Here is a 24,211-nt window from a genome sequence, read left to right as displayed (position 1 = left end):
AATACATGGTGACTAACATGGTGACAAATCAGTGTGACTAACAGGCATCTGTGCCTGTTTGACACTCAATATCTTGTGCAGCGTTTGTATGCAACACCCCAAGGAAGAATGTTATTGCTAAAGATACCTTATTTCCTTATATTATAATTTGACCTATATGTATCACGATGGAAATAGTAGGATAACAGATCTTAATAACAGAGTTTCTCATTCCACTTCTGTTGAAAAAAGTGATTCTAGATCAACACTACTGTACAACTTAGTAATTACAGGCTCAGATTTCCATTTTCTATATCTTAATCATGTTCAGGACAAAACATTTCACAATAAATACAGTAATCCTACTGTTGACACTCGATAAAAACAGGTCCTGAAAGTTTCCAAACACTTGTAAATTAAAACTAAAAACACATTTTAAACATAAGTACTCTAAATCTAGCAATCCATCTTACATATTGGTGTCTGTGTGGAAGAACAGGTGTTCTCAAGTCAACAACTTGGTAGGTCTTGTTTTATATCTGAGCAAAGCTAGTTACAGAGTGAGTTCTGCAGGTTTGGAAAAAAGGAGGAGCCTGCAACTACACATCAGAGCCCTTTAGTGCATAAATTGAGGCTACTTAAGGATAACTCTAAAGCAAAGTTATACCAGGTGCTACCTTTAGTGATCAAACGGAAAACCCGTTGTTTCCTTAAGGTGAACAGTCAAGGATATAGCAAATTAAAGGTTAGTGGCATTCTTTATGTATTTAAGTGTGTTAGTGACTTTGTAGTACTGGTAGTCAAGTTATAGAGTTTTCAAAGACCTACGGGTTATTTAAAGTTAGCTACTTTTGGGTAGATTTTTAGGTATTATAGTTGGTTATACTGCATGTTTATAACACGTATTAGATTTATGTTGAGGATCTTTGGCAAAATGCATTAGGACAGGGTGTTCCCATAAATGTTTGGTCTCAATTTTGATGACATTTTATCTTGACCCCACCATCTAACAAAATTAGGCAGTCAATCCCCATAGTCTATTTTTGGAATTTTGATTTTGACCGTCTGTTAAAAAGTTTTAGACTCATTTGTAGGAATGTTTTCATCTGTTGAAGATATGGTTTGAAACGATTCAGAATGACTTTTAGACAGTAATTGTAACATTGCATTTAGGAGCCTGGACACAGGCACAGAGAGAACAATAAAAATGTAATAAAATAACTAAGATATATCAAAACTGAAACACAAGTCACAAAACCTTTTAATATGGGAATGAGAAAAATACATAGGGACAGTGGATGCAAAAATAATCGGTCTAGAAAAGAATGTTGACATTCCTGATTTTCTTCTAAACCCAGTTTAATTTAATACCTGGTCCTTTCCTGAGTGTTGCTGAGTGTACTGTTGGTAGGAGTATAATTGTTTAATTGGACAATAATATTTCATAGTATATTCTAAAATGTATATAACTGATTTTTTCAATCAATCTACAGCCAATAACCCATTAGGGCGTGGCAAAAAAATAGTCTTTAGAAGATTTAGTGCAAAATAAAAACAAGAAATATCACTAGTTAATGTAGGGTATAATGTGTCAGAGGGCAGGGCTTCCATATTGATGTGACAGGTGGGTGGGACATCCGGTTTGTAGGGTGGGACTTCCGGGTATGACATATGTTAGGGTGGGATTCCTGTATGACGTATGTACGGGCGGGACTTCAGGAGTGATGTATGCATGTCCAGTGACTTTGTAATTTATGATTACATTGATGTGTCCGTGTTTGATGTTTTACAACGTCTGATGAGCAAACCAGACTAGTGTTATAACAGGTGGGTTATGATTGATGATTAACAAATGGCCCTTAGGGTTCCGGAATGTTAAATTCCCAGGCAATAAATTATTGTTGTGTCAGCGGTTGTTTGATGTTCAATAAATGGTGTTCGTCAGTTCTAAAACCCCCAGTGTTTAATCTTCTGGCAAGTGGTGCAACAGATGGCCTACAACCGGTGGTTGTTAACCTTTCATGTTTTATGGGTTGATTGGCGTGGTCTGTGTATTTAAATCACGCTGACATCGGTGATGGTCATTCAGTCTTGCCTGAGCAAACTTACATACACAGTACACAACATGGAGGATTGTGCTACGATCAATGTTTTGGGTGAAACACCGGTGAAAGCTAACGTCTTAAACGCCGTTCAGTGATTTGGTAAGAAATTACAGATGGACCACAGAGATGCAATCAACATGCCAGCCCCGAAGAAACCGAGTTTATCCCGAATCCATCAACTACACCAGGATATGTTGGCACAGGAATGGGGATTGGATGATGGTCGGATTGGTGGATACATTTTCAAACCAGAGCTACCGGAGGTGGCATTTTATGAATTACCCGAAGGCCATGTGTTTAAGGCTGGTGTGACCGATCAAATGGTTTTTAATGCCGGGTTATGGGCCACCTTTCGAAAAAGTGTTTTATTTGGGGCCAAAACAAGGCCCACATAATACAGTTGATGTACTGTTTAAAGTTGTAGAGGGGTTGAAAGAGTATGACTCTGTTAGATTGGAGCAATTTCCGGAAAATGTCAACGGGGTAGATTGTGACTGCAGGTGGATCGACTGACGTAAGACCCTGAAGCCCCGCCTTAAGCTAACACCGACCTCAACACAGCATAAAAACAGACTGCCTGAGAATTCCAAGCAGTCGGAAGGATTTACGAAACATTTCTCAAGATAACAACCAAGCGGTGATTGAAGAACCCAAGGACTGGCTGTGTGACACCTGGGATGACAACGCTGAAGACTTCTACGGAACCCCTGACCCCGACAGCTTGATTCCACCGGCATACCCAGCAAGAAACTACCACTGGATTGACCGGATTGGGGATCTGCTAGGTCCTCTTAATCTGTCATACATTTCAAATGCTAAGAGTTATCACAAAATGGACAAACAACTTGTACCAAAAGTTTGAAAGATCATCAAAACAACAATGGGTATGATTCTGGAAAACGTTGTTGGGGCTATTCTACACAAAGCATGCATCGGATGTGAAGTGGACCACCCGAGTCAGACAAGACATTCATGTATCGAACCCATTATGATGACATTGTGGCGACAGTTTTAACACCGCAAATGAAATGTGTTGGTCAAGGCTTTGAACGCATCGGGCTTTCACGCATCGATGACTGATGTTCACGAGGCCGCTAAGAACTTTCTGCATGAGCTCAAGTTGGAGCTGAACATCACACAGAGACTGAGTGAGAACAGGGATGAATACATGGACACATTTAATGAGGATGTTGTATGCGATGCAGCGGCGTCATGGTGTGATGAAAGCAAAGAGTCTGTTGTCTAAGGCCAGGGTAGCTTCAGTTCTCATGTTAACATGTATATAAAACAAAGAAATCTGAATGTTTGTGTAACCTTTCTGAATATCTTGGTTGTGTAATTTCGAAAACTCAAATAAAACTATGTTAAACATGTATTAATTCTCATTATTGCTCGAACACTCTACGATGTCTGAATGGGTTATGAAAAGTATTTACTACGACCCGGCAAACCCTGGTGCTTATGTGGGTAGAGAGGGTTTGAAAAGAGCATACTTGGAAGAAACCGGGGAGATCCTCAAAAATAGTGAGGCCGATGACTGGCTGCTCGCCCAGGATGCATACACGCTACACACGCCTGTAGCTATACATTTTAAAAGAAATTGAGTAACTGTTCCCAATTTCAGCTGAATTTGGTTGACATGAGTGCTTACAGTGTGGAAAACGATAACATGAAATTTATTTTAACATGCATGGATGTATTAAGCAAAAACGCCCTTGATTCGTGTGCTGAGAAATAAAAGTGCTATCAAGTTAAAGCGAGCATTTGAAGACATATTAAAAAAAGGAAGAACACAGCAAAAAGTCCAAACGGACAAGGGGAAGGAGTTTTTTAATTCACATTTTGAAATGTTGATGAAGAAGTACAACATAAAACATTTTGCTACAGGAAATGATGTCAAAGCGAGTATCGTTGAGAGATTTAATAAAACAATTAAATCACGAATATGGAGGTATCTCACAGCTGCCAACACTCATCGCTATGTTGAAGTTATTCAAGATTTAGTTCACGGATACAACCATAGCTACCATCCATCTATTTAGATGAAGCCTGCTGACGTTTGTGAAGAAAAAGTTAGATTAGTTCTCAAGAGCCTGTATGGTACAACATTAATGAGAAATGCTAATCAAAACTACAAGTTCCAGGTTGGGGATACTGTGAGACTCTCAAAGCTGAGAGGTGTGTTTACAAAAGGCTATGAAAAAGGGTACACAGATGAATATTTTACAATAACAGAATGTATTCCTCGGGTACCTCCAGTATATAGAATAAAAGATTATGATGGTGATGTGATAGTTGGGAACCTTTATGAACAGGAATTGCTGAAAATAATCGTGGCTAAGGATAAAACTTTTAAAGTGGAAGCAGTTTTGAATAAGAAAGTACAGAAAGGGAAGAAAATGTGTCTTGTGAAATGGCTTGGTTGGCCTGAGAAATTCAACAGCTGGATACCATCGGAACAAGTGGTTGACCAAGAAACTGGATAGAACTCCAGGATTTTCAGGATCACGTCATTTATATTGACTGTGATCAGCATGGGTGACGGTGGCTTCTACATAATGCTGCCCAGTAACTCATCGAGGCATGTCTATCCAAGCAATACGAGTTTGTGCTATACCACAGAATTTGCCAAAGGTATAGATTTGAAAGGTGACTGGGAAGTATCTTTGATAGAATTCCAATACCCGCATACGTGGAAGACTTTTACATGGGGTGAACGCATTTGAACTACATGACTCGAATAGTGACAAAACTTGGAAATATGAACTCAACACCGGTTATTACAGCAGCATATTAAAACTAGTGACAGAGATCAACAGTTATATAAAAATGGTGTATGAGCGGGGTACGATGAATTTAAATATAGAATGTTTCTAAAAGGTGTGCCCCAGTTTAGTTTGAAATGTAGTGCAAAACTGGAACAGATATTGGGCTTAAAACCAGGCGAGCAGTGGTACACCCCATGGTACGGGACATTCCCCACAGATATTCTGGTTGGGTTTAACACCCTATACATCTACACAGATATAATTAATTATCAACGTGTTGGTGACAGTCATGTCCCACTGCTGCAAACTGTACATATTGCAGGGAAAAAGAACGAAGTTGTCACAGTGACGTACGACAAGCCACACTACGTACCTCTTAGTAAGAGCCAGTTTGATGAGATCTGTATTGAAGTAAAATCTGATCAAAACCAGCTGGTTTCATTTGTAGTGGGTAAGGTGATTGCAAAATTACACTTCAGACCCGTCAAACATTTGTTTAGAATTTAAGATGCAGCCTCAGAAACTCTACGATGATCCTCAAAGGTATGTTGAATACTACACAACACAGGCCGGTAACGGTTTACCGGGGTATCATGGTAACGCTGCAATGTATGGGGCTGGTCTAGGGGGCCTTTTCCCGAGGGCTTTTCCGGATGGCAATACCTTTGTTGAAACGAGGGTTCTCAATAGCAAAACCACATCTGAAGAATGCGGCTAGGAATATAGTTGGTGATGTTGTCAACAGTGTTATGTCACGACAAACAAAACAGCAGGATGGTTCTGGATTGATGGTTATGACTCTGGGTTTTAGAAAGAGACCACCAGGTAGGCGGAGCCTATCCAAGAGTAAAAAAACACAAGAATGAGACAAAAACAAGAGCCACGATTAAAAGAGGACATACTGAAAGGGAACACGGCAAAGCTGCTTAAGAATATATTTTAGAAAGATGGCACTCCTACACCGTATGTCTGGTGAATGTATGAAAACAGAGTTGGTTTTATTCACAGTTCCATTCACACAGACATCTGTCGAGAAAAATATTGATGCCGGAGCACGTGTTGGATCTGCTGGGAACTGTAAGGGTCTGCTGGGAACGTCTGGCCGAGTCTCCTGTCAGAGAGATCTTTAACTCCCACCTCCGGCAGAGCTTCGACAGGATCCCGAGGGAGGTTGGAGATATTGAGTCCGAGTGGACCATGTTCTCCACCGCCATTGTCGAAGCGGCCGCTCGGAGCTGTGGCCGTAAGGTCTCCGGTGCCTGTCGAGGCGGCAATCCCCGAACCCGATGGTGGACACCGGAAGTAAGGGATGCCGTCAAGCTGAAGGATGAGTCCTAACAGGCCTGGTTGGCTTGTGGGACTCCTGAGGCAGCTGACGGGTACCGACAGGCCAAGCGGACTGCAGCCCGGGTGGTTGTGGAGGCAAAAACTTGGGCCTGGGAGAAGTTCGGTGAGGCCATGGAGAAGGACTATCGGCTGGCCTCGAAGAGATTCTGGAAAACCATCCGGCACCTCAGGAGAGGGAAACAGTGCCCTACCAACGCTGTTTACAGTAGAGGTGGGCAGCTGTTGACCTCAACTGGGGATGTCGTCAGGCAGTGGAAGGAGTACTTCGAGGATCTCCTCCATCCAGCCGTCACGTCTTTCTTTGAGGAAGCAGAGGATGAGGGCTCAGAGGTGGACTCTTCCATCACCCGGGCTGAAGTCACAGAGGTGGTCAAGAAACTCCTCGGTGGCAAGGCACCGGGGGTGGATGAGATCCGCACTGAGTACATCAAGTCTCTGGATATTGTGGGGCTGTCTTGGTTGACACGCCTGTGCAACATCGCATGGCGGTCGGGGACAGTGCTTCTGGGATGGCAGACCGGGGTGGTGGTCCCTCTTTTTAAGAAGGGGGACCGGAGGGTGTGTTCCAATTATAGGGGGATCACACTTCTCAGCCTCCCCGGGAAAGTCTATGCCAGGGTTCTGGAGAGGAGAATACGGCCGATAGTAGAATCTTGGATTCAGGAGCAACAGTATGGTTTTTGTCCGGGCCGTGGAACACTGGACCAGTTCTATACCCTCTACGGGGTGTTGGAGGGTTCATGGGAGTTTGCCCAACCAATCCACATGTGTTTTGTGGATTTGGAGAAGGCATTCGACTATGTCCATTGCGGCATCCTGTGGAGGGTGCTTCGGGAATATGGGGTCCTGGGTCCTTTGCTAAGGGCTGTCAGGTCCCTGTACAACCGAAGCAGGAGCTTGGTCCGCATTGCCGGCAGTAAGTCAGACTTGTTCCCAGTGCATGTTGGATTCCGGCAGGGCTGCCCATTGTCGCCGGTTCTGTTCGTAATTTGTATGGACAGAATTTCTAGGCACAGCCAGGGGCCGGAGGGTGTCAGGTTTGGGGACCACACGATTTAGTCAGTGCTCTTTGCGGATGATGTTGTCGTGTTGGCCCCTTCAAACCAGGACCTTCAGCATGCACTGGGACGGATTGCAGCCGAGTGTGAAGCAGTGGGGATGAGAATCAGTACCTCCAAATCCGAGGCCATGGTCCTCAATCGGAAAAGGGTGGCTTGCCTACTTCAGGTTGGTGGAGAGTGCCTGCCTCAAGTGGAGGAGTTTAAGTATCTAGGGGTCTTGTTCACGGGTGAGGGAAGGATGGAACGGGAGATTGACAGATGGATCGGTGCAGCTTATGCAGTAATGCGGTCGATGTATCGGTCTGTCATGGTGAAGAAAGAGCTGAGCCGCAAGGCGAAGCTCTCAATTTACCGGTCAATCTACATTCCTACTCTCACCTATGGTCATGACCGAAAGGACAAGATCCCGGATACAGGCGGCCAAAATGAGCTTTCTCTGCAGGGTGGCTAGGCTTGGGCATCTGTTTCGGATGCCTCCGGGAACGCCTTCCTGGGAAGGTGTTCCGGTCCCGTCTCACTGGGAGGAGACCCCGGGGAAGACCTAGGACACGCTGGAGGGACTATGTCTCCCGGCTGGCCTGGGAACGCCTCTGTGTCCCCCCGGAAGAGCTGGAGGAAGTGTCTGGGGAGAGGGAAGTCTGGGCATCTCTGCTTAGACTGCTGCCCCCGCAACCCGGCCCCGGATAAGCGGAAGATGATGACATGATGACATTGTGTGCATTGCTGTGTAACAAAGTAATGTTTGGTTCATTTGTATTTTGGGGTGTGATCGATTGATTATGTGTAGAGGTTGTTGGCTGTTCCGTGTCTGGTCTGTTGTTAGCATTATCTTTCGCCATTTCTCTAGCTTAACGTGTAAACAACGATACACTATTCAGGTTAAAATATTCTAACTCAAACATACAGCGCAGTTGTTGATGGGTTGACGGTATTACCTTCAGCTTTCAAGCATGAAAGAAAACAATGAAACCAAAATCCCCTCATGCTGAGCAGCCACAAGGTAGGGTGTCCGTACTCTGTATCATCACCGGGCTGTTCAATCTGTTGAAATAAAGAATGTTGTACAAAGGTTCAGCTGTATGCATAGTCAGAATTGTTAATAACACTTTAGAACAAGCCTAAAAATTTCTGTAAATATTACACAAATACACAAAAAGTGGTCTAAATACAAATAGGATTAACAAGCGTATACAGGTAATTAAAGCTGATTAACAATAATTTCAAAAGTCTACTTACCAAGATTTGAAGGCCCAAAAATGTGTTTACCAAACACGGCTGGTGTTTAATTCCACTCAACCTAAACCGGAGATTTAAACAGGCAATATGAAAGACAGCTAAAAATGCATGGATTGCGTAATCGTAAAATTGATTTACACATTATTAAAAAGTTCAAATGTCTCGTTTGTAAGCGTTGGTAATTGCAGCACAATTCAAATAAATTACTTCAAATAAAATAACTTGTACTTACAACAGAAACGATATACTCCGCGCTTGAAACAACAGCTGACTTCTGTGGATGCTGCAGGTTTAATTACTGTCTATACATCGCAGCCGGCGCTTTCAAGTCACGCCTCTTAACTTTGTCATTGGTTACATTGGTTACATGTCATCTGTTAGAACTAAACAGGCTGCAATGATTAAAATTCTGGATAAAACGTAACTATTTAGTTCTGTTGATTGTTGACGTTTGACAACCAAATATATTGATACTTCCTGTCTGGTAGAAACGCCATTCTCGTTCATTTTCGTGGCTCAGCCGTGACATATCGCGTCATATAATTTTATATATTAACGATAAACTAATCTGCTTATATATAAACGCAGGCGATTGTCACCATATCGCCATTGATCTGTTAAACATTTAACAAACACAAGACCGTAATACAGCAATCAAAAATCAGATTTCAAGAGTTGGTCATTACGAGAATGCAGATACTACAGTATTTTTTTATTTTTAACCAACGTTGCCTATTATTAAACATTTCTACCACTGTGTGGAAAACAATCTTGCGTTGATCCCCGTTGTACAATTTCAAAAGACGTCTTTAGGAATGTTTTAATTACCTGAAAGAACAAATCCTGAGCTGTCAACGATTCGTCGTTGTTCATGCAAATTTATACGCTACCTGGCGGGTAACTTTGTAACGTTTTGCCATATAATGCAACTTAAAAGTTAATGCTTACTTAAAACAACCATTTTTATTACAAAACTCAGCATTGCTCATACATACACATGTGCCTAAATCCATGTTTTTATTTATAACAATATTCTAAAACCCAAACCGCGACACAATCCACCTTTGCGCAATGTATAGTTGGCCCTGGCCATGAATACTTCTGTAAAATAATAGCATCACTCATGCGATGTTATTTTGCTGTAGTGCTGTCTTTGACTACAAACCGTGAAATACGGGATGATTTTAGGCCTGCATATACTACAGTTTGTAGTAGTGGTTAATAAGGGGCGGTTACTACAGGGCAGATATCATTTTAAGGTCCATCTCTTGTTCAAATGGGAAGTGGGCTGAAATTCTCTGAATTGTAAGTTCCTACCCCCCCCCCCCTTCTTTATATCTTACACAAAAAGCATGTTTTGCATGTGTAACTATGTGCTTGTGGAAAAACACCATGTTACATGCACATTGTTTACATCTGTAAACAATGTGTTTTTACATCTGTGTTTACATCTGTCGTACCACATGGCAGTGGAACCCTGGCACCTTTTTGTTGAACACCAAACAACTTACCGCTGACACAACACTTATTTATTGCCTGGGAATTTAACATTCTGGAACCCTAAGGGCAATTTGTTAATAATCAAACATAACCCACCTGTTATAACACTAGTCTGTTTTGCTCATCAGACGTTGTAAAAGATCAATCACACATCATAAATTACAAAGTCACCGGACATGCATACATCACTCCTGAAGTCCCGCCCATACACACGTCATACAGGAAGTCCCACCCTAACATACATCATACAGGAAGTCCCACCCTACAAACCGGATGTCCACCTGTCATATCAATATAGAAGCCCTGCCCTCCAGGGCCATAAGTCACCATTCTGACACATTATACCCTACATTAACTACTAATATCACATATGCATCAGTATTAAAACCCTTTGCTTTGACAGTCAAAGCTACAATTGGAGTCCAGTGGTAAATTATATGGATTGGACATGATTTGAAAAGGGCACATACCCGTCTATATAAGGTCCCATGTTTGACAGTGCAGGTCATAACAAAAGACAAGCAATAAGGCTGAATGAATTATCCATAGAGCTTCTAGACAGGATTGTGTCAAGGTACAGATCTGGGGAAGGGTAACAAAAAAGTTCTGCAGCACTCAATGTCCCCAAGAAAACAGTGGCTTTCGTTATATTTTAATAAAAGTAGTTTGGAAACATCAAACTCCTTGAGCTGGAGACTAATCAGGATCGAGGGGATGATATACAGAGCAAGATACAGAGATCCTACAGAACCTATACAAATCTATACAGAACCAGAGCTGGCAGGACCACAGACCAGGGCAGAGATTCATCTTTTAGCACGACATTAAACCTAAAACACACAGCCAAGACAACACTGGAGTGGCTTTGAGACAAATTTATGAATGTCCTCAAGTGGATCAACCAAAACCTTTTCTTGAACACTATTGAACATGATTGGGGTAACCTGAAGATGGCAGTTCATACTCTTCATCCAATCTGACAGAAATTGAAAGGAACTCAAGAATGAGAGAAATTGCCCTTATCCAGGTGTACAAAGTTGGTCGAGGAAGAATCAAAGCTGTGATTTCTCACAAAAATATTCTACAAAAACTATTGGAAAAAAGGGTCAGAAATGTCATGTTTTTTTCTGGCCCAGCATCACCATTTCCAGTCTGATACACCTGCTGCCTTCAGTGGAAAAAGTAGATGTCCTCTGTATTAATATTCCTGTAAACAAAAGGTTTACAACAAATGTGAATAGGAATTTAGCAATTTAGCAAAAATAGGAATAGGAATTTAGCAAAAATCTATAACATCCTGCAACCTTGGAGAGGAAATTCTATGGGAAGATTACATTCAATTACACCTTGTATTGCAGCTTCTAAACTTGTTTGTATTGCAGCTTACACATTTATATTACTTTTTTTTTCAATATGAGCAAACAATATTTCGTTTTATCTGGAATTAAACATTTTACATTTTATCAAATGTCCAGTTCTGAGGAACTGATAATGCAGTTTTTAAGGTAGTATCTATTGTTAAGTGTTCCATGCAGAGCTTGAACACAGAACAAATACTGCGACAAAAACAATGTGGTAGCACTTTCTAGTCTGCTCAAATATATAAAACTCACACATCAATTTGCACCTTCCAATTTGAATTATTATATAAAAAACTTTTTGGGAGTTTAGGCTCTGCTATAAAAAATATAAAAATATAGAACACCTCTTCCAGGACTGTCTTTTGCAGCAAGAACGGAATGTTCTACATTATATTCATTTTCAGATATCTGCAATATGTACTTTTGGGGGACATGAGAAGCCTTAATCAGTCAATAGCAAATAATATTGACTATATTTATTTTGATATAAGAAGAAAAACGCTAGTACTAGAGGTACCTTGGGCTCATTCCCAGATGAGTAAAATCTTGTTTCTTGTTAACCTACTCTGCCTTGTTAACCTACTTTTTAGTTTTAAAACAGTTGTAAGGCATCAAAGTAAAATGCTGAGTTTAATTACAAAAGGAAATTATACATAAAAAATATATGGGGAAAAATGGGTTAGTCTGCGGACAGCAGAGGGTTGGAGGTAGGTTTAGGGTTCGATACATTTGTTATAGAGGGAATAAATGGTGTTTAGATGTAACCTGTTAACTTGCGTTACTGTCCTAATCAAACCTCGATTTTCTATTTATGGTTTGGTAGGTGTAGGCTACTTCTTGTGTGTTGAAAGTCAGGGTTGGGGTTAAATAGCAAAGATAAATGAGGAACAGGGACTGGGCAAAGATTTGGTGAAATAATGACACTATAAAATATGACTGTATAACAATATAAAGGGGTGAGATATATACAATAAAAAAAGGAAAATTGTAATGCCAGACAATAAGACAGACAATAAGACAGACATTTCAAGGGCCAAATAAAAGTCAGGGATATTAATAATACACAGTATATACATTTTAAAATAAAAACATAAACAATTATTAAAATATTGTTTAAAAGTCTGTAGGAAACTGTCAGCACTTTCATTCATATGCATCTGCCTAATAGTTTCTTTCTGACAGAAGGAATGGAAGAACAATCCGCCATCTTAGCTGCCAAGAATGCAGTGCTGATGCAAAGCACAGCCCTTCCAGATGACATCCCCCATATCAAGGGCTATGACTTCAACCAAGGAGTGGACCACCGAGCACTGCTCCAGTCCTTCCTCACCACAGGCTTCCAGGCTAGCAGCGTGGGTCAGGCCATACAGGAGATCAACAAGATGGTGAGACACACTGGAGGCCATCTACTGTAAACTGATATTAGACCTGGACAATATGAAATCTTTGCTGTTGTACAAAGCCCCCTTAGCATTTATTTACCCTTATTTAACCAGGTAAGTAGAACTGAGAACAAACCCTTTGGCATACTTCACGGATGAAGTGGTATACTGTAAATCTTAGTTTGTTCCTTTATCCATACATTCCTTTTGACATTACTTTAGTACCTTTTTTTCCAGAACACTGCATGCACTTTCACTTTTTAACTGTAACCTGTCCTTTCTGCTTTAGAGGCATGATGTCTATATGTTCTGAGGCTGGTGGGTTTGGTCCAGTGCCAGCCTAACGTACACAATCATCTTTAATACTCTGATTGGTTATCTTTGTCAGAGTAAATGAATGTGTTTTGTATAGCAACTATAATTACTATAAGTAACATAAAAGACTTCTAAGATAGTACTTTCAGTCTAAACGTATTTAGATACTGGTAAAGCAGCAACCTGTGATTCATGGTCAGTCAGGAATGCAAACCATTAACGTAGATGGTATTGCGGGACTGATCCTTGGCCTGAGAGGCCAAAAGGGAATAAGAAGGAGGAGGTTCCTAAACTCCTCCGTTGGTCCGATCTTCTATCATACTGTCTGTATCATTTTTTGTTTTTTGTCACCTATTATACCCCCAGATTGAGAAACGTCTGGAGCCAGTTGAGGAACAGGAAGCATGTGACCCCTCAGACTCCTCCCCTTCCCACTCTGGTTGTACCATCTTCCTGGGGTACACCTCCAACCTCATCAGCTCTGGAGTGAGAGAATCCATACGCTATCTGGCACAGCACAGAATGGTACAGATACAACTAGGTTCTATACAACAATAGCTGAATATCTCAAGCACCATTGCTGAAGGGCTTAATGTCCCTTTTGTGTTTAATTAGTTGGAAATCTTCAATTCTTCTTGGGTATAAGTCTGCTTGTTTTGCACACCTGGATTTGGGCAGTTTCTTTCATTCTTTCTTGCAGATCCTCTCAAGCTCGGTCAGGTTGTATGGGGAGCATCTGTGAATTGTGATTTTAAGATCTCCCTATGTTTAATGAGGTTCAAGTCTGAATGGTACTGTCTCATACAACCACCCAGCCTTACACATGTCAATCAACAGTCCTCCACACAAATTAAAAGGAAACAACAAACCCCACCAGACAACAGAGCATTCAAAAACAATTCATGATGACAGTGCTTTGAAACATAGTCCATGCGCTTATTTTTCCCTCACAAAATTGTTCTTGTTTTCAAGGGAGTATATTAAACCTAAATAATGTTTTAATGTTTTTGTGACAATACCTTCAAATACAGAACAAAGCTGTCAACATCTCTGTATTAATGCATATTATTCGGTGAAAGTCACTAGTCCTTGAAAAATAATACTCCTAATGTTCAGGTGACGCACTTAAGACATGGTGCCACACCCAAACAGTATTATTTTTCACTTCCCATATCACCTTTACCAGAGGATTTCAAACAAAAATATAATACAGTCCCTCTCATATATTCTACAAACAATGCAAGTTTCTCAAAGATTGTGATATGACTTGCAGTTTTATAATTAAAGATTAAAACCAGCTTAAAACAGTCTAGTGAAATGCCGCATGTGTGTGTTTATGATGGTGGACCTTCTGAACAGGTGGACGTGATAGTGACTACAGCTGGGGGAGTTGAAGAGGATTTCATCAAGTGTCTGGCCCCCACCTACCTGGGGGAGTTCAGCCTGTCAGGCAAGGAGCTGAGACAGAAAGGCATCAACAGGTAAAGAACTGTTACCTCCATCATGGATCACAGATCATAACACAGTTGTTAATGTTTGTATCTGTTAATGACCCATTCAATTATTAATATACAGTATTGGTTTCTCTTTCATTCCCTTTCTTTATCTGTAGGATAGGTAACCTCCTGGTACCTAATGACAACTATTGTAAATTTGAGGACTGGCTAATGCCCATCCTGGACAAGATGGTGCAAGAGCAGAAAGATGAGGTGAGAATGTACCCCTCACCAGGGATGGGTAGTATTTATGTATTTTAAATATGTATTTTAAATACAAATTTGAATTTTGTCATTTGTATTTGATTGTGTTGATGAAAATGGTTTGGATATTTCTTATCATAATACTTGAGTGTTTCGTATTTTGTAGTTTAAAAATACTATAAAATACTCTGTGAGAAGTCGGCCTCTGATTGGTGCCTACTCAGTAATTTGCCCAGACTTGTTGAGATCAGAACAGGAAATGTATACCTGAAGAAGGTCAAGGTAAAAAATCCATAAATGTTTAGAATAAATAGCAAAAAAATTTAACAGTTCATGTACGTTTTTGGCATTTTAGTAGCCTAGGCTTTTGAACCATTTTGGTAGAACTTTTGAACTGTTACCTGGTATTCTCTGTTGTCGTATTCTCTATTGGAGTAAATGTTCTTACTATAGAATTAATTTGAATGTGTCCTCTCAATAGATTCAGTGGTTGGAGTTGGGTTAATACTCCTAGACAAATTCTACTTCTTTCTGATTACATTTCTGGCTAAATTTTAAATAAAAACGTATCGATCATTTAATAATTGTTCACAAAGTGCATTAATGGTTGTTTTCAACTTCCAAATAGGTGTCCAATGATTGATAAATAAATAATTGATTGCTAAATGATTGTACCCTAACTGAAGTAGCTGTTTAGAATGATCATGATTTTGCATACCATTGCATGCATGCATTGCACTGCCTAACACATAATCTTTTATTATATTTATCATTAATAATCAACTTATTAATTACATAGAAACTAGTTGCTATGATTAAAGGTTCAGTTGTCTTCTTATGAACAACTTGTTTGTGGCTGCTGTATTTTGCAGTTTATTTTGATACACCTAAAATTAAGGTATTTGGTATCTTTTTTTGAATACATTTTGATGTATCTTTGCTCATCTCTGCCGATCACGCAGAAAATGTATATTTAAATTCTGTTCTGTTCCAGTTGTTTTTTGTTGTTCATGTTGGTTTCTGTTTAGAAACATTAAGATAACCCTTGACCTCTCACCCTTTAGGGTACCCACTGGACTCCGTCCAAGATGATTCATCGTCTAGGCAAGGAGATCAACAACCCAGAGTCAGTATACTACTGGGCTTACAAGGTGAGGTCTGGATCTGGAGATCAATGCTCAGATGGTCTTCGATGATCTAGTTAGTCACTTATGTTGCATTGAAGTGGCAGCTTGTGTTCTTTGAACTCTATTAAGTGTCTTATAAGTATCCTTCTTTTATCATGAAATCCATAAAAAAAAGGTTTTTTACATCTGAAATCTGTTTCAGAATGACATTCCGGTGTTCAGCCCTGCCCTTACGGATGGCTCAATAGGAGACATGATCTATTTCCACTCCCATAAAAACCCTGGACTTATATTGGATATAGTGGAGGGTAAGGGAGAGAGGTGACAAAATCATGTTGGCCATTTAACACCATGTGGGCCACCTAACACCTTGTGGGCCTCCAAACACCTTGTGGGCCTCCAAACACCTAATGGGCCCTCTAAAACCATGTGGGTCTCCTAACACCTTGTGGGCAACCTAACACCTTGTGGGCCACCTAACACCATGTGGGCCACCAAACACCTTGTGGGCCCCCTAACACCTTTTGGGCCCTCTAACACCATGTGGGCCCTCTAACACCATGTGGGCCTCCTAACACCTTGTGGTCCTCACTAACTCCTTATGGGCCTCCTAACACCTTATGGGCCTCCTAACACCTGTGCATTGGGTGAGCATTGTACAGCTAAACTGCAAACATTTGAATGTTCTTTAGAGTCCAGTGAGTCTCACTTATGTAAATGAAAGTTCGTAGCCCAAGCTGGTTGATGACTGACAGTCATTCTTTTAAAGGAAATTTTAGGGGAAAAGGCAGCGATTTACACTAATGAATTATGTTCTCTTGAGTTGCTTTCTAAATAATTGTGGATCTATTGTGACATTTGCACTTCTACTGAAACATTGCACTTACCAAGCCCTAATCAATTCAATCAATGAATGGCTTATAGTGAAATATTTGGAAGAGCCAGACAAACACAAAACAGGTATGAGTCTCTACAATAAGCACATTAAGATATTTATAACAGAACATGAAGATGTCTCACCACATTGGCTTTTAAACAGTAAACCGTTATGGGTTTTTTAGCAAATTTGGTGTGCACAACCAAAGAATGTAAAGAATGCCTGTTGGCTTTCTTATGTGATAACTGTCTAGCTTGTGAAAACTACAGTTTTCGTAGGTGATGGTGGTTGACATGTGAAAAACAAATAGAGAACATTTCCTATGATAATCAAGTATTATCTTTAAAATGTTGACAGATGTTTAGTTTTAGTAAAACAACTAAGCTGATTTCATTCAATATCTAAAGCTATGAATATTAATAAAATTATCCAATATTTGCACGCCACTCTGTTACCCACAAATTTGACTGAGAATATAGTTAAATTGCCTAATAATCAATATCTGGAAGAATTCCCTCTAACCTATTTGCTCCTAGTTGGCCCTTGATTAAAAAAAAATATGTCTAAAATACAAATCCTATACTGTGTTTTGTTGAACGTTAAGATAATACTAATTGTGATGGCAATTCCATCGATCGACACTCTTAAAGGAGTAAATACAGAAACAAAATTCCCTTGCCACAATTAACAGTTTATTTGCAAGTAGAGAGACGCGTCAAACGCTTACAAAAATAATCAACCCGAGGAGTCTCTAACTTAAGACATGAACAGTTCATAGAGGAAAAAGGGGTGTGGTAAGATGCCGTCCTAACTCAACAAAGCACATTCCCTTTGTTCTATTATTACCTAAGCTTCACACAAGGGGCAGGCTATCCTCCCCCAGATGGGTAACATCTTCACCCCCGGAAAATGGGTTATAAAGAGAGTAACCATATAATCTGCTGATACCAGTGAATAATGACCCTAAACACCAGATCCCCCTCTCCTACATTCCTTTTCTTATCCAAACATGGGGACTCAGTACCATTTATACATGTAAAGGACCAAGTTTATATCAGTTCAAGAATTTCCACAACACTAATACAATGTCTTTATTGTAGATATCCGTAGGATGGACAGCAAAGCAGTGTTTGCTAAGCGAACAGGGATGATCATTCTGGGAGGGGGGCTGGTCAAACACCATATTGCCAATGCCAATCTCATGGTAACTACTCTCATTTGGTTTTTCATCCCGCCTGCTTCTCGACTTCTGTATATGTTTATTGTTTTGTTGGTGTTTCTGTTATAAACTGTTCAATTAGCTAACCATTTTGGGTAACTGCTATTTTTTCCGCTTCTCCCTGTTACTCTTCTTTCTTCCTCTTTTCCACCTTCCTTTCGGTCTCCATGCTCTCTCCATCCTCTCCCTCAGAGAAATGGAGCGGACTACGCAGTGTTTGTGAACACGGGGCAGGAGTTTGATGGTTCTGACTCAGGTGCCAGACCGGATGAGGCAGTGTCTTGGGGGAAGATCCGCATGGATGCCAAGCCAGTCAAGGTACAGTCACACAACTTACAACTTGGACTCTGTAGAGTTTTGGTTCACTAAACAGAAATAAAATGATTATCCTTTGTATGCCATGTTTCACAGCAGCTAACTAAGCCATGATTACCATGTTTTGAACCTCAGTCAGAAACAGCAATGTTTGAAACCTTTATGCACACTCAACCTTTCTTAGAATATGTATTATCTCTATAAGAACAAACAATCTCATATATTTGACTCACAACCATGTTTTAATGAAATGATGTATTTGGTCAGTAGAATTGCTATGTTTAGTGTGTTAGTGTGTTTATATTATATGTAAGTGTAAGCTGTGAAGTAGCGTGCCACTTGTGCTTCTCCCTCCAGGTCTATGCTGATGCTTCCATAATCTTTCCACTGCTGGTAGCTGAGACATTTGCCTTCCATGCTGATAAGCTGATTCCTGAGAAGACACAAAATTTTTCCAACTGAACACTTGATGGGTCACTCACTAACTTCTTTGTTTTATGCATTTAGTCAACATGTTATTTGCTGACTATTCTCTATATTATTTCAGGTACATTGGTTCACCTCAATCACAGTATTTAATAGAATATCATAATGTACATATACTTGTGTTTTGTTTACCTAAACATGTCATGTTCATTTGTCGCTAAGCTTTAGTGTTGCATTTGGAAAATGACCAGGTGTACCAAAAGTTGTACCAAATCCACAGATCCACAGGTAATTCAAGGTTTAAAGTGGTGAATGTTGGTCTGAGCTCTTTTGTGTGTTGTGTGTATGCGTGTGCATGCCCACAAGTGAATAAGTTAATTTGCATATATGTCTATGATAGTGACTTTGGTGAACATACTCAGATAAAATTTTAAAAATTGCATTAGAGAGAAGCTTGGTGCATACCAAAAGTAAGAATGGAAGTATTTCATTCGTTTGTAATTGAATTTAAATCGGAAATCAGTTTTAACTGAATTGATTGAGTGCTGGTATTGCTATTATTTTATGTGGTACAGGTGGGTATGTGAATGGGGAAAACAAAAGTTTTAATGACAATCTGGCAAACTGATCTTTGCACTTTTTTCTTTTTGTTATTATTAATTTGAAATTAAAGAGGTTAGGGTCAAGACAAAATAAACAAAATAAATGATACTAAACTATACATCAGGTGTGCTTGCTACAGTGCTGAAAGTTTCACTATAGTTTCACTTGTTAGGATGGATTTTAATGAGGCAACATGGAATGTTGATGGACTTGCTGGGTGTGTTTCCCCTAATGACAACACCTTCCTCATCCCTGAATGATAGTCATACATCACATCTGGTTTGTGTTATTTTCTTGTCTGGAGCTTTTCAGACTGGTAATATAACATATCTCCACACCTGAATGAGTTCTTGTTCTTGCCAAGAGAAGTGTTGGTGTAATTTTCACAGAGGTGTCTCAAGGCCAGAGCAAGACGGCAATGAAGTATACATTTCTCTCTCTTAACATCCTGTTCTCACCATCGCTTCTAAATGTAAGGACAGCACAAGTTATATAATACTTGGGAAAGCTGGTGATAGCTGAATGCATTCATATTGAAAACAGGCTCCCGCTTGGCTCAGAAGTTACATAATTAGCAGGTGGCATAATGAGTAGGATTTCATACGAGAAGTTGTGGAGCTTAAAGAAAAACACTTAAACTGTGCTTTACCATTTAAAAAGATATAAGAAAATGTAAACTTTTATATTTCATGGAAAAGAGATTATATTGGAATTCTATTGCATTGTAACTGCAATGCATGCAATACTGTGACCAACAAAATCAAAACTTTGCAGTATTATAAGTTACTGCAATTAATGTGTCAAAAGAATCAAAGTTTACTTCAAAACACCAAAAACCACTTCAGAGTTAATGTACAGGCTTCAAAGTTGTGATTGGTTTTTGTTTGACCACTGGTGTGGGTGGGGAAACCAATAAAAAATAAATAATATACATCGTCATTCATGGCCTATACATACACAGTTGTACACACACAGTGATTTTAGTTGCAAAATAAATTATTTCAAACGTCATAACAAAACCGCAAGTTGGAAAAATGGCATAGAGCTGCCTTCACTATTCCAGGATAATTCTTATACAGATCATTCTTATAACCTACAGCAGTGAAAACTTACGATTGCAACCACAAAAATACCCCTATTACCTTTATACGTATCACTATTTACTTTATACAATTTTGTGTGGTATGCTACTGTTTGTTTGTGTGTGTGCGTGTGCGCCAACTTGGTAAAACACTTCTGTTGCCAACTTGGTAAAATGGCTTAACTTCATACAAAAGACAGCACTTGTTTTGTTTTTGTTGTCCTAACTACTAGTTACATATGGCAAATCTACCTGGCTAAATGCTGTTGCTGATCATATTTCATGCCTACAACAAGCCAGCAAGTTAACATTTAGCAGGCCCCAGGCACAACAGAATCAATGTGATCTCATGGGAATACATAACATATTAAACATAAATCTGTGAACTGTACATACACTTATTATAATACTTCCCATTTGTATTTTTCTATTGTGTTGCATGGTCAGAAGGAACCTACAGTGGCATACATTGTTTAAGCCTTTCTTGTAACTTGAAACTTCAACATCGGGGTTGACATCCGTACAAGCATTGCCATTAAAACGTATTGCTTAACATACGAAATAAACGAAACAATCAAGTCCACATTTTTGCTGATTGGGTTAGGGGTTATGACATCTTTGAGATTCAGGATCTTCGGTGTGATTTGTTCTGTATTCAATAAATTAATATTTATTTATGTTTTTGTACTATTGCCCCGTCGCTCTGTAACATAAAAACTAAACTATAAAGCAGGCCTGTGATGGCCGAGGGAACTAAGTTACAGACTTATTTTATTGCAAACTTGAGTTTGGCATGCCACCAATTGGCAGCCTAATGTATTTGTCCCAGGTTATGGGTCCCAGTACCAACAGTGGATTGTGGAGCTATGGTCAACACTGTCCATGATAGTTTTGGGTTTGTTTGCGTCTGTGTGAGGTGAGTGTATGTGGGGTGTAGGTGTGCATAAAAATAAATAAAAAGAACAGGACAACAAACAGAAAGAGAGCAGGGAACGGGAGGACGATGGCGTGAGGAGATGGACTGAAAAAGTAGAACCCAAGTTAACAGGGGCGATTACCCTCCGGTGGGACCCGTTTTGATTATTCTTTTGTCTGTTTTCTCTATTATTATAAATATATTTTTTCAACTGTATGCCATGAAATGTTGCCATTTCTTGGGCGAGAGCGGTATGTGGGTGGATGTTTATGGTGAAGAGAAAAACTGTCACTAACGGATAATATATTTGAAAGACAAACATGACTCAGCTGCCTCCAGTCTCTTTATTTTATGCCTCATGCTGGTGTTTTTCGGTGCTGAACATTAAAAACCTTTACAATAATAATAAATAAACAGAGTTCAAATGATTCTAATATAGTTGGTTTACTGATGGATAATGTATTGATGAAATAATCCTAGAAAAAATGAATTCAATAACGCATTAAGAACATATTTCCTTCCTTTGCAATTTTAGAAAAATTATTAAAGAACCATAACTTTGTGGTACCACTCAGTTCAACTAGTCTATTGTTTCAGCCACCAGTTATTGTATTTCCATTGACTGTTTCGTGTAGATTACAGCAGCACACATGTCTTCTTGTCCTTGAAGGGGTTGGAAGAAGCTGCGATGCCAGTGAGAAGAGGGTCACTGCGACTGTGCTCCTGGCAGTACTGAACTAGCTGGGCAGCTGCTATGGAGATCTGGGAGGAAGAAGTACGAAACAGACCTGAAGTCCCTGTACAGTCACGAGAAATGTGAAACCTGAAGTCCCTGTACAGTCACCAGAAATCTGAAACCTGAAGTCACTGTACAGTCACCAGCAATCTGAAACCTGAAGTCACTGTAAAGTCACCAGAAATCTGGTATGTATAGTAGGCAAGACTGGACACATCCGGGACTGGATTAATTCTTTCTGTATGAAACTGCTCTGCCCCACTTCTACAGTCCATCTCATTTTAAATGAAGATGATAAGAAAATATAACACTATTACTGAAAGATATAACAACACTTTCCTGCTAGCAAAGCATTATATAGAAATTGCATGCTCCCTTGCCCTAATCTTAACCCTAAACCTAACCCTAACCTTAAGCTCAATAAAGTAACATTTATGCCTATATTTTACCTAGATGTAATGCGTAACCTGACCCCTAAACTTAATCAACAATGCCTGGACCTTAAAGAAACCCCAATTCTAACTCTAAAATGAATTGTAAGTTTGACCCTAAACCTAAACCCTGACCTGGAAATTTACTTTTGCCTCACAGGGACCAGCAAAATGTCCCAATGAGTCCAATTCATTCTGGTTTTACTATACTCATTGGGACATTTGGTCCCCATGAGTTTAATAAGACCTAAAACACACACACACACACAGGCTACTGGAGTGTACTCACGCACATTGATCCTCTCCATGCTTGCCTCCACTCGTAGTTCTTCTACAGTTCTCCGTGCCTGGATCAAACTGTTACTGCTGCAAACCTTCCCTGACATCCTGTCCTCCTTGGAGCCACACACACTCCCCCTTCTAGGTACAGCCAGTAAGCAGGAACAACCTCTCCTCCATATAGCTAAAATAACAGTGAAAATAAACTAAATTGTAGAAACAGCTAAAAAGCTGAAAACGCAGGCAGAGAACCCTGTTGCACCTCAAATGTGGATTCAGATTTAAAATAATAATGGAAATGTTATCCAGGACATGCTGTGAACCTCCTGACAGTGGCACCTCGACTCCCTTTTTAACCTCCTGCCTCCCCTTCTGCTCTCTGTGGTCACTGCAGTGGGTTCTTCAAAGCCTCTGTGATGTGTCAGGTGTGAAGGTCACACACACAGTCATGGAAATGTCACAGCAACATCACATACAGATGATAAAAGTGACTGGACAGAACAGGCAAGACAGGAAAACAGTCTGATTGAAGCGGTGTGTGTGTGTGTGTGTGTGTGTGTGTGTGTGTGGTAGAAAGAAATGTGAATGTTAAGCCCAATAATGACTAATAGGAACGTTTAATTTAGAGGAACTGAACGGCCATGAATCAAAGCCAGAAGTTAAAACCTATGTTTATAGACCTAGCAGATTTGCTTGTAAATCAAGTCCTGAGGTCTAGTTTTTGACACCTGCTAGTAATCATGGAGGGAGTGGTAACGAGTTTGAAAAGGGTAAATAGACTGATGGAGTATCAGGAAATGGTGGAACGTGCTAGTACTTTAGGTTTGAGGGTTTCAGAAGTATTTTTGCTGAACTTGCTGAAAAACTATGCATGTCAAGTCTGAACGCTCAGAAGAAGATATATGCCTTGATAATGTGGTTGCTTCGTGATGTGTATTTAAGGCTAATGCCTTGGGACCAATCCAATTCTAATGTTCGGCTGTTATAGTTTGTTAAATAGCCTACAGAAAGTATATCACAGAACGTAGACCTGACTGGAACCTTTTTCACCTGTCCGACTATTTTATGTTGAATCCATCAAGTAATGAATTGGTTAACTAAAAGGTAATGCAATTTCGGCTTAGTGCATTTAAACCTGGTTGATTTTGGGTTCCAGATGACTGCTCAAAGGAATTAAAAGCCGTCCAAAAGCATAGTGGAGCCCAGGCCCTTGAAAACAGTTTGGTGGAAGCTCACAGCTTAAGGGAAATTTTTTTACAAAAAAAAGCAATGTTTGGTCATATTTTTAGAGGAACATATTGACTAACAATTTTTTTTTTACAAACAGTTATTTAATTCCTTTGAGCAGTCATCTGGAATGATTCCATTTGATTGCAACTTAATCAAATGCCAGGGTATGTACAGTTGTGCTCAAAAGTTTGCATACCCTTGGTTTCATTTGTAAAGA

The 24,211-nt window shown here is 39.8% G+C and overlaps 2 protein-coding genes across 9 annotated transcripts in view; one reads left to right on the top strand and one right to left on the bottom strand.

Annotated features, from left to right (window-relative positions):
• The first annotated feature begins 555 nt into the window (after positions 1-555).
• Positions 556-19,035, top strand: LOC105012888 (deoxyhypusine synthase-like). Of its 3 annotated transcripts, none has more exons than XM_029123385.2 (10): positions 556-724; positions 12,526-12,742; positions 13,421-13,579; positions 14,414-14,535; positions 14,667-14,763; positions 15,819-15,905; positions 16,084-16,189; positions 17,859-17,962; positions 18,170-18,295; positions 18,650-19,035. In XM_029123385.2, exons 2-10 carry the CDS (start codon positions 12,545-12,547, stop codon positions 18,752-18,754), a joined length of 1,104 nt encoding a protein of 367 aa, XP_028979218.2. In that variant the 5' UTR covers positions 556-724; positions 12,526-12,544; the 3' UTR covers positions 18,755-19,035. The 3 variants fall into 3 exon arrangements, with proteins under 3 accessions (XP_028979218.2, XP_028979217.2, XP_028979216.2); XM_029123384.2 differs by having other exon boundaries at positions 557-724; positions 12,543-12,742; XM_029123383.2 differs by having other exon boundaries at positions 557-724; positions 12,540-12,742.
• Positions 19,036-21,643: 2,608 nt separating this feature from the next.
• LOC105012885 (guanine nucleotide-binding protein G(I)/G(S)/G(O) subunit gamma-12) overlaps positions 21,644-24,211 on the bottom strand; it is a 35,784-nt gene continuing 33,216 nt past the window's right edge. For 4 of the 6 annotated variants that reach the window (XM_010874013.3, XM_010874012.3, XM_010874014.2 and 1 more), the window contains exons 2-3: positions 22,779-22,948; positions 21,644-22,080 (exon numbers count right to left, since the gene is read on the bottom strand). In XM_010874013.3, coding sequence (XP_010872315.1) covers positions 21,955-22,080; positions 22,779-22,871 — 219 coding nt within the window. In that variant the 5' untranslated portion in view covers positions 22,872-22,948 and the 3' untranslated portion in view covers positions 21,644-21,954. Of the gene's footprint in view, positions 22,081-22,778; positions 22,949-23,087; positions 24,200-24,211 lie in introns of those variants that run through there. The other 2 variants (XM_010874016.4, XM_020051180.2) reach the window with 2 other exon arrangements.

This window comes from Esox lucius, chromosome 11 (genome assembly GCF_011004845.1).
Source record: "Esox lucius isolate fEsoLuc1 chromosome 11, fEsoLuc1.pri, whole genome shotgun sequence".
Lineage (NCBI taxonomy): Eukaryota > Metazoa > Chordata > Actinopteri > Esociformes > Esocidae > Esox > Esox lucius.
The sequence above is the reverse complement of the archived record's forward strand: the minus strand, read 5'-3'. Positions and strand labels throughout refer to the sequence as shown.

Bases quoted from the DNA above. Each gene is read 5' to 3' on its own strand.
- LOC105012888 (XM_029123385.2), top strand. From the start codon at position 12,545: ATGGAAGAACAATCCGCCATCTTAGCTGCCAAGAATGCAGTGCTGATG. The intron at 12,743-13,420 runs GTGAGACACACT...TTATACCCCCAG, and splicing joins TACAGGAGATCAACAAGATG to ATTGAGAAACGTCTGGAGCC. The intron at 18,296-18,649 runs GTACAGTCACAC...TTCTCCCTCCAG, and splicing joins TGGATGCCAAGCCAGTCAAG to GTCTATGCTGATGCTTCCAT.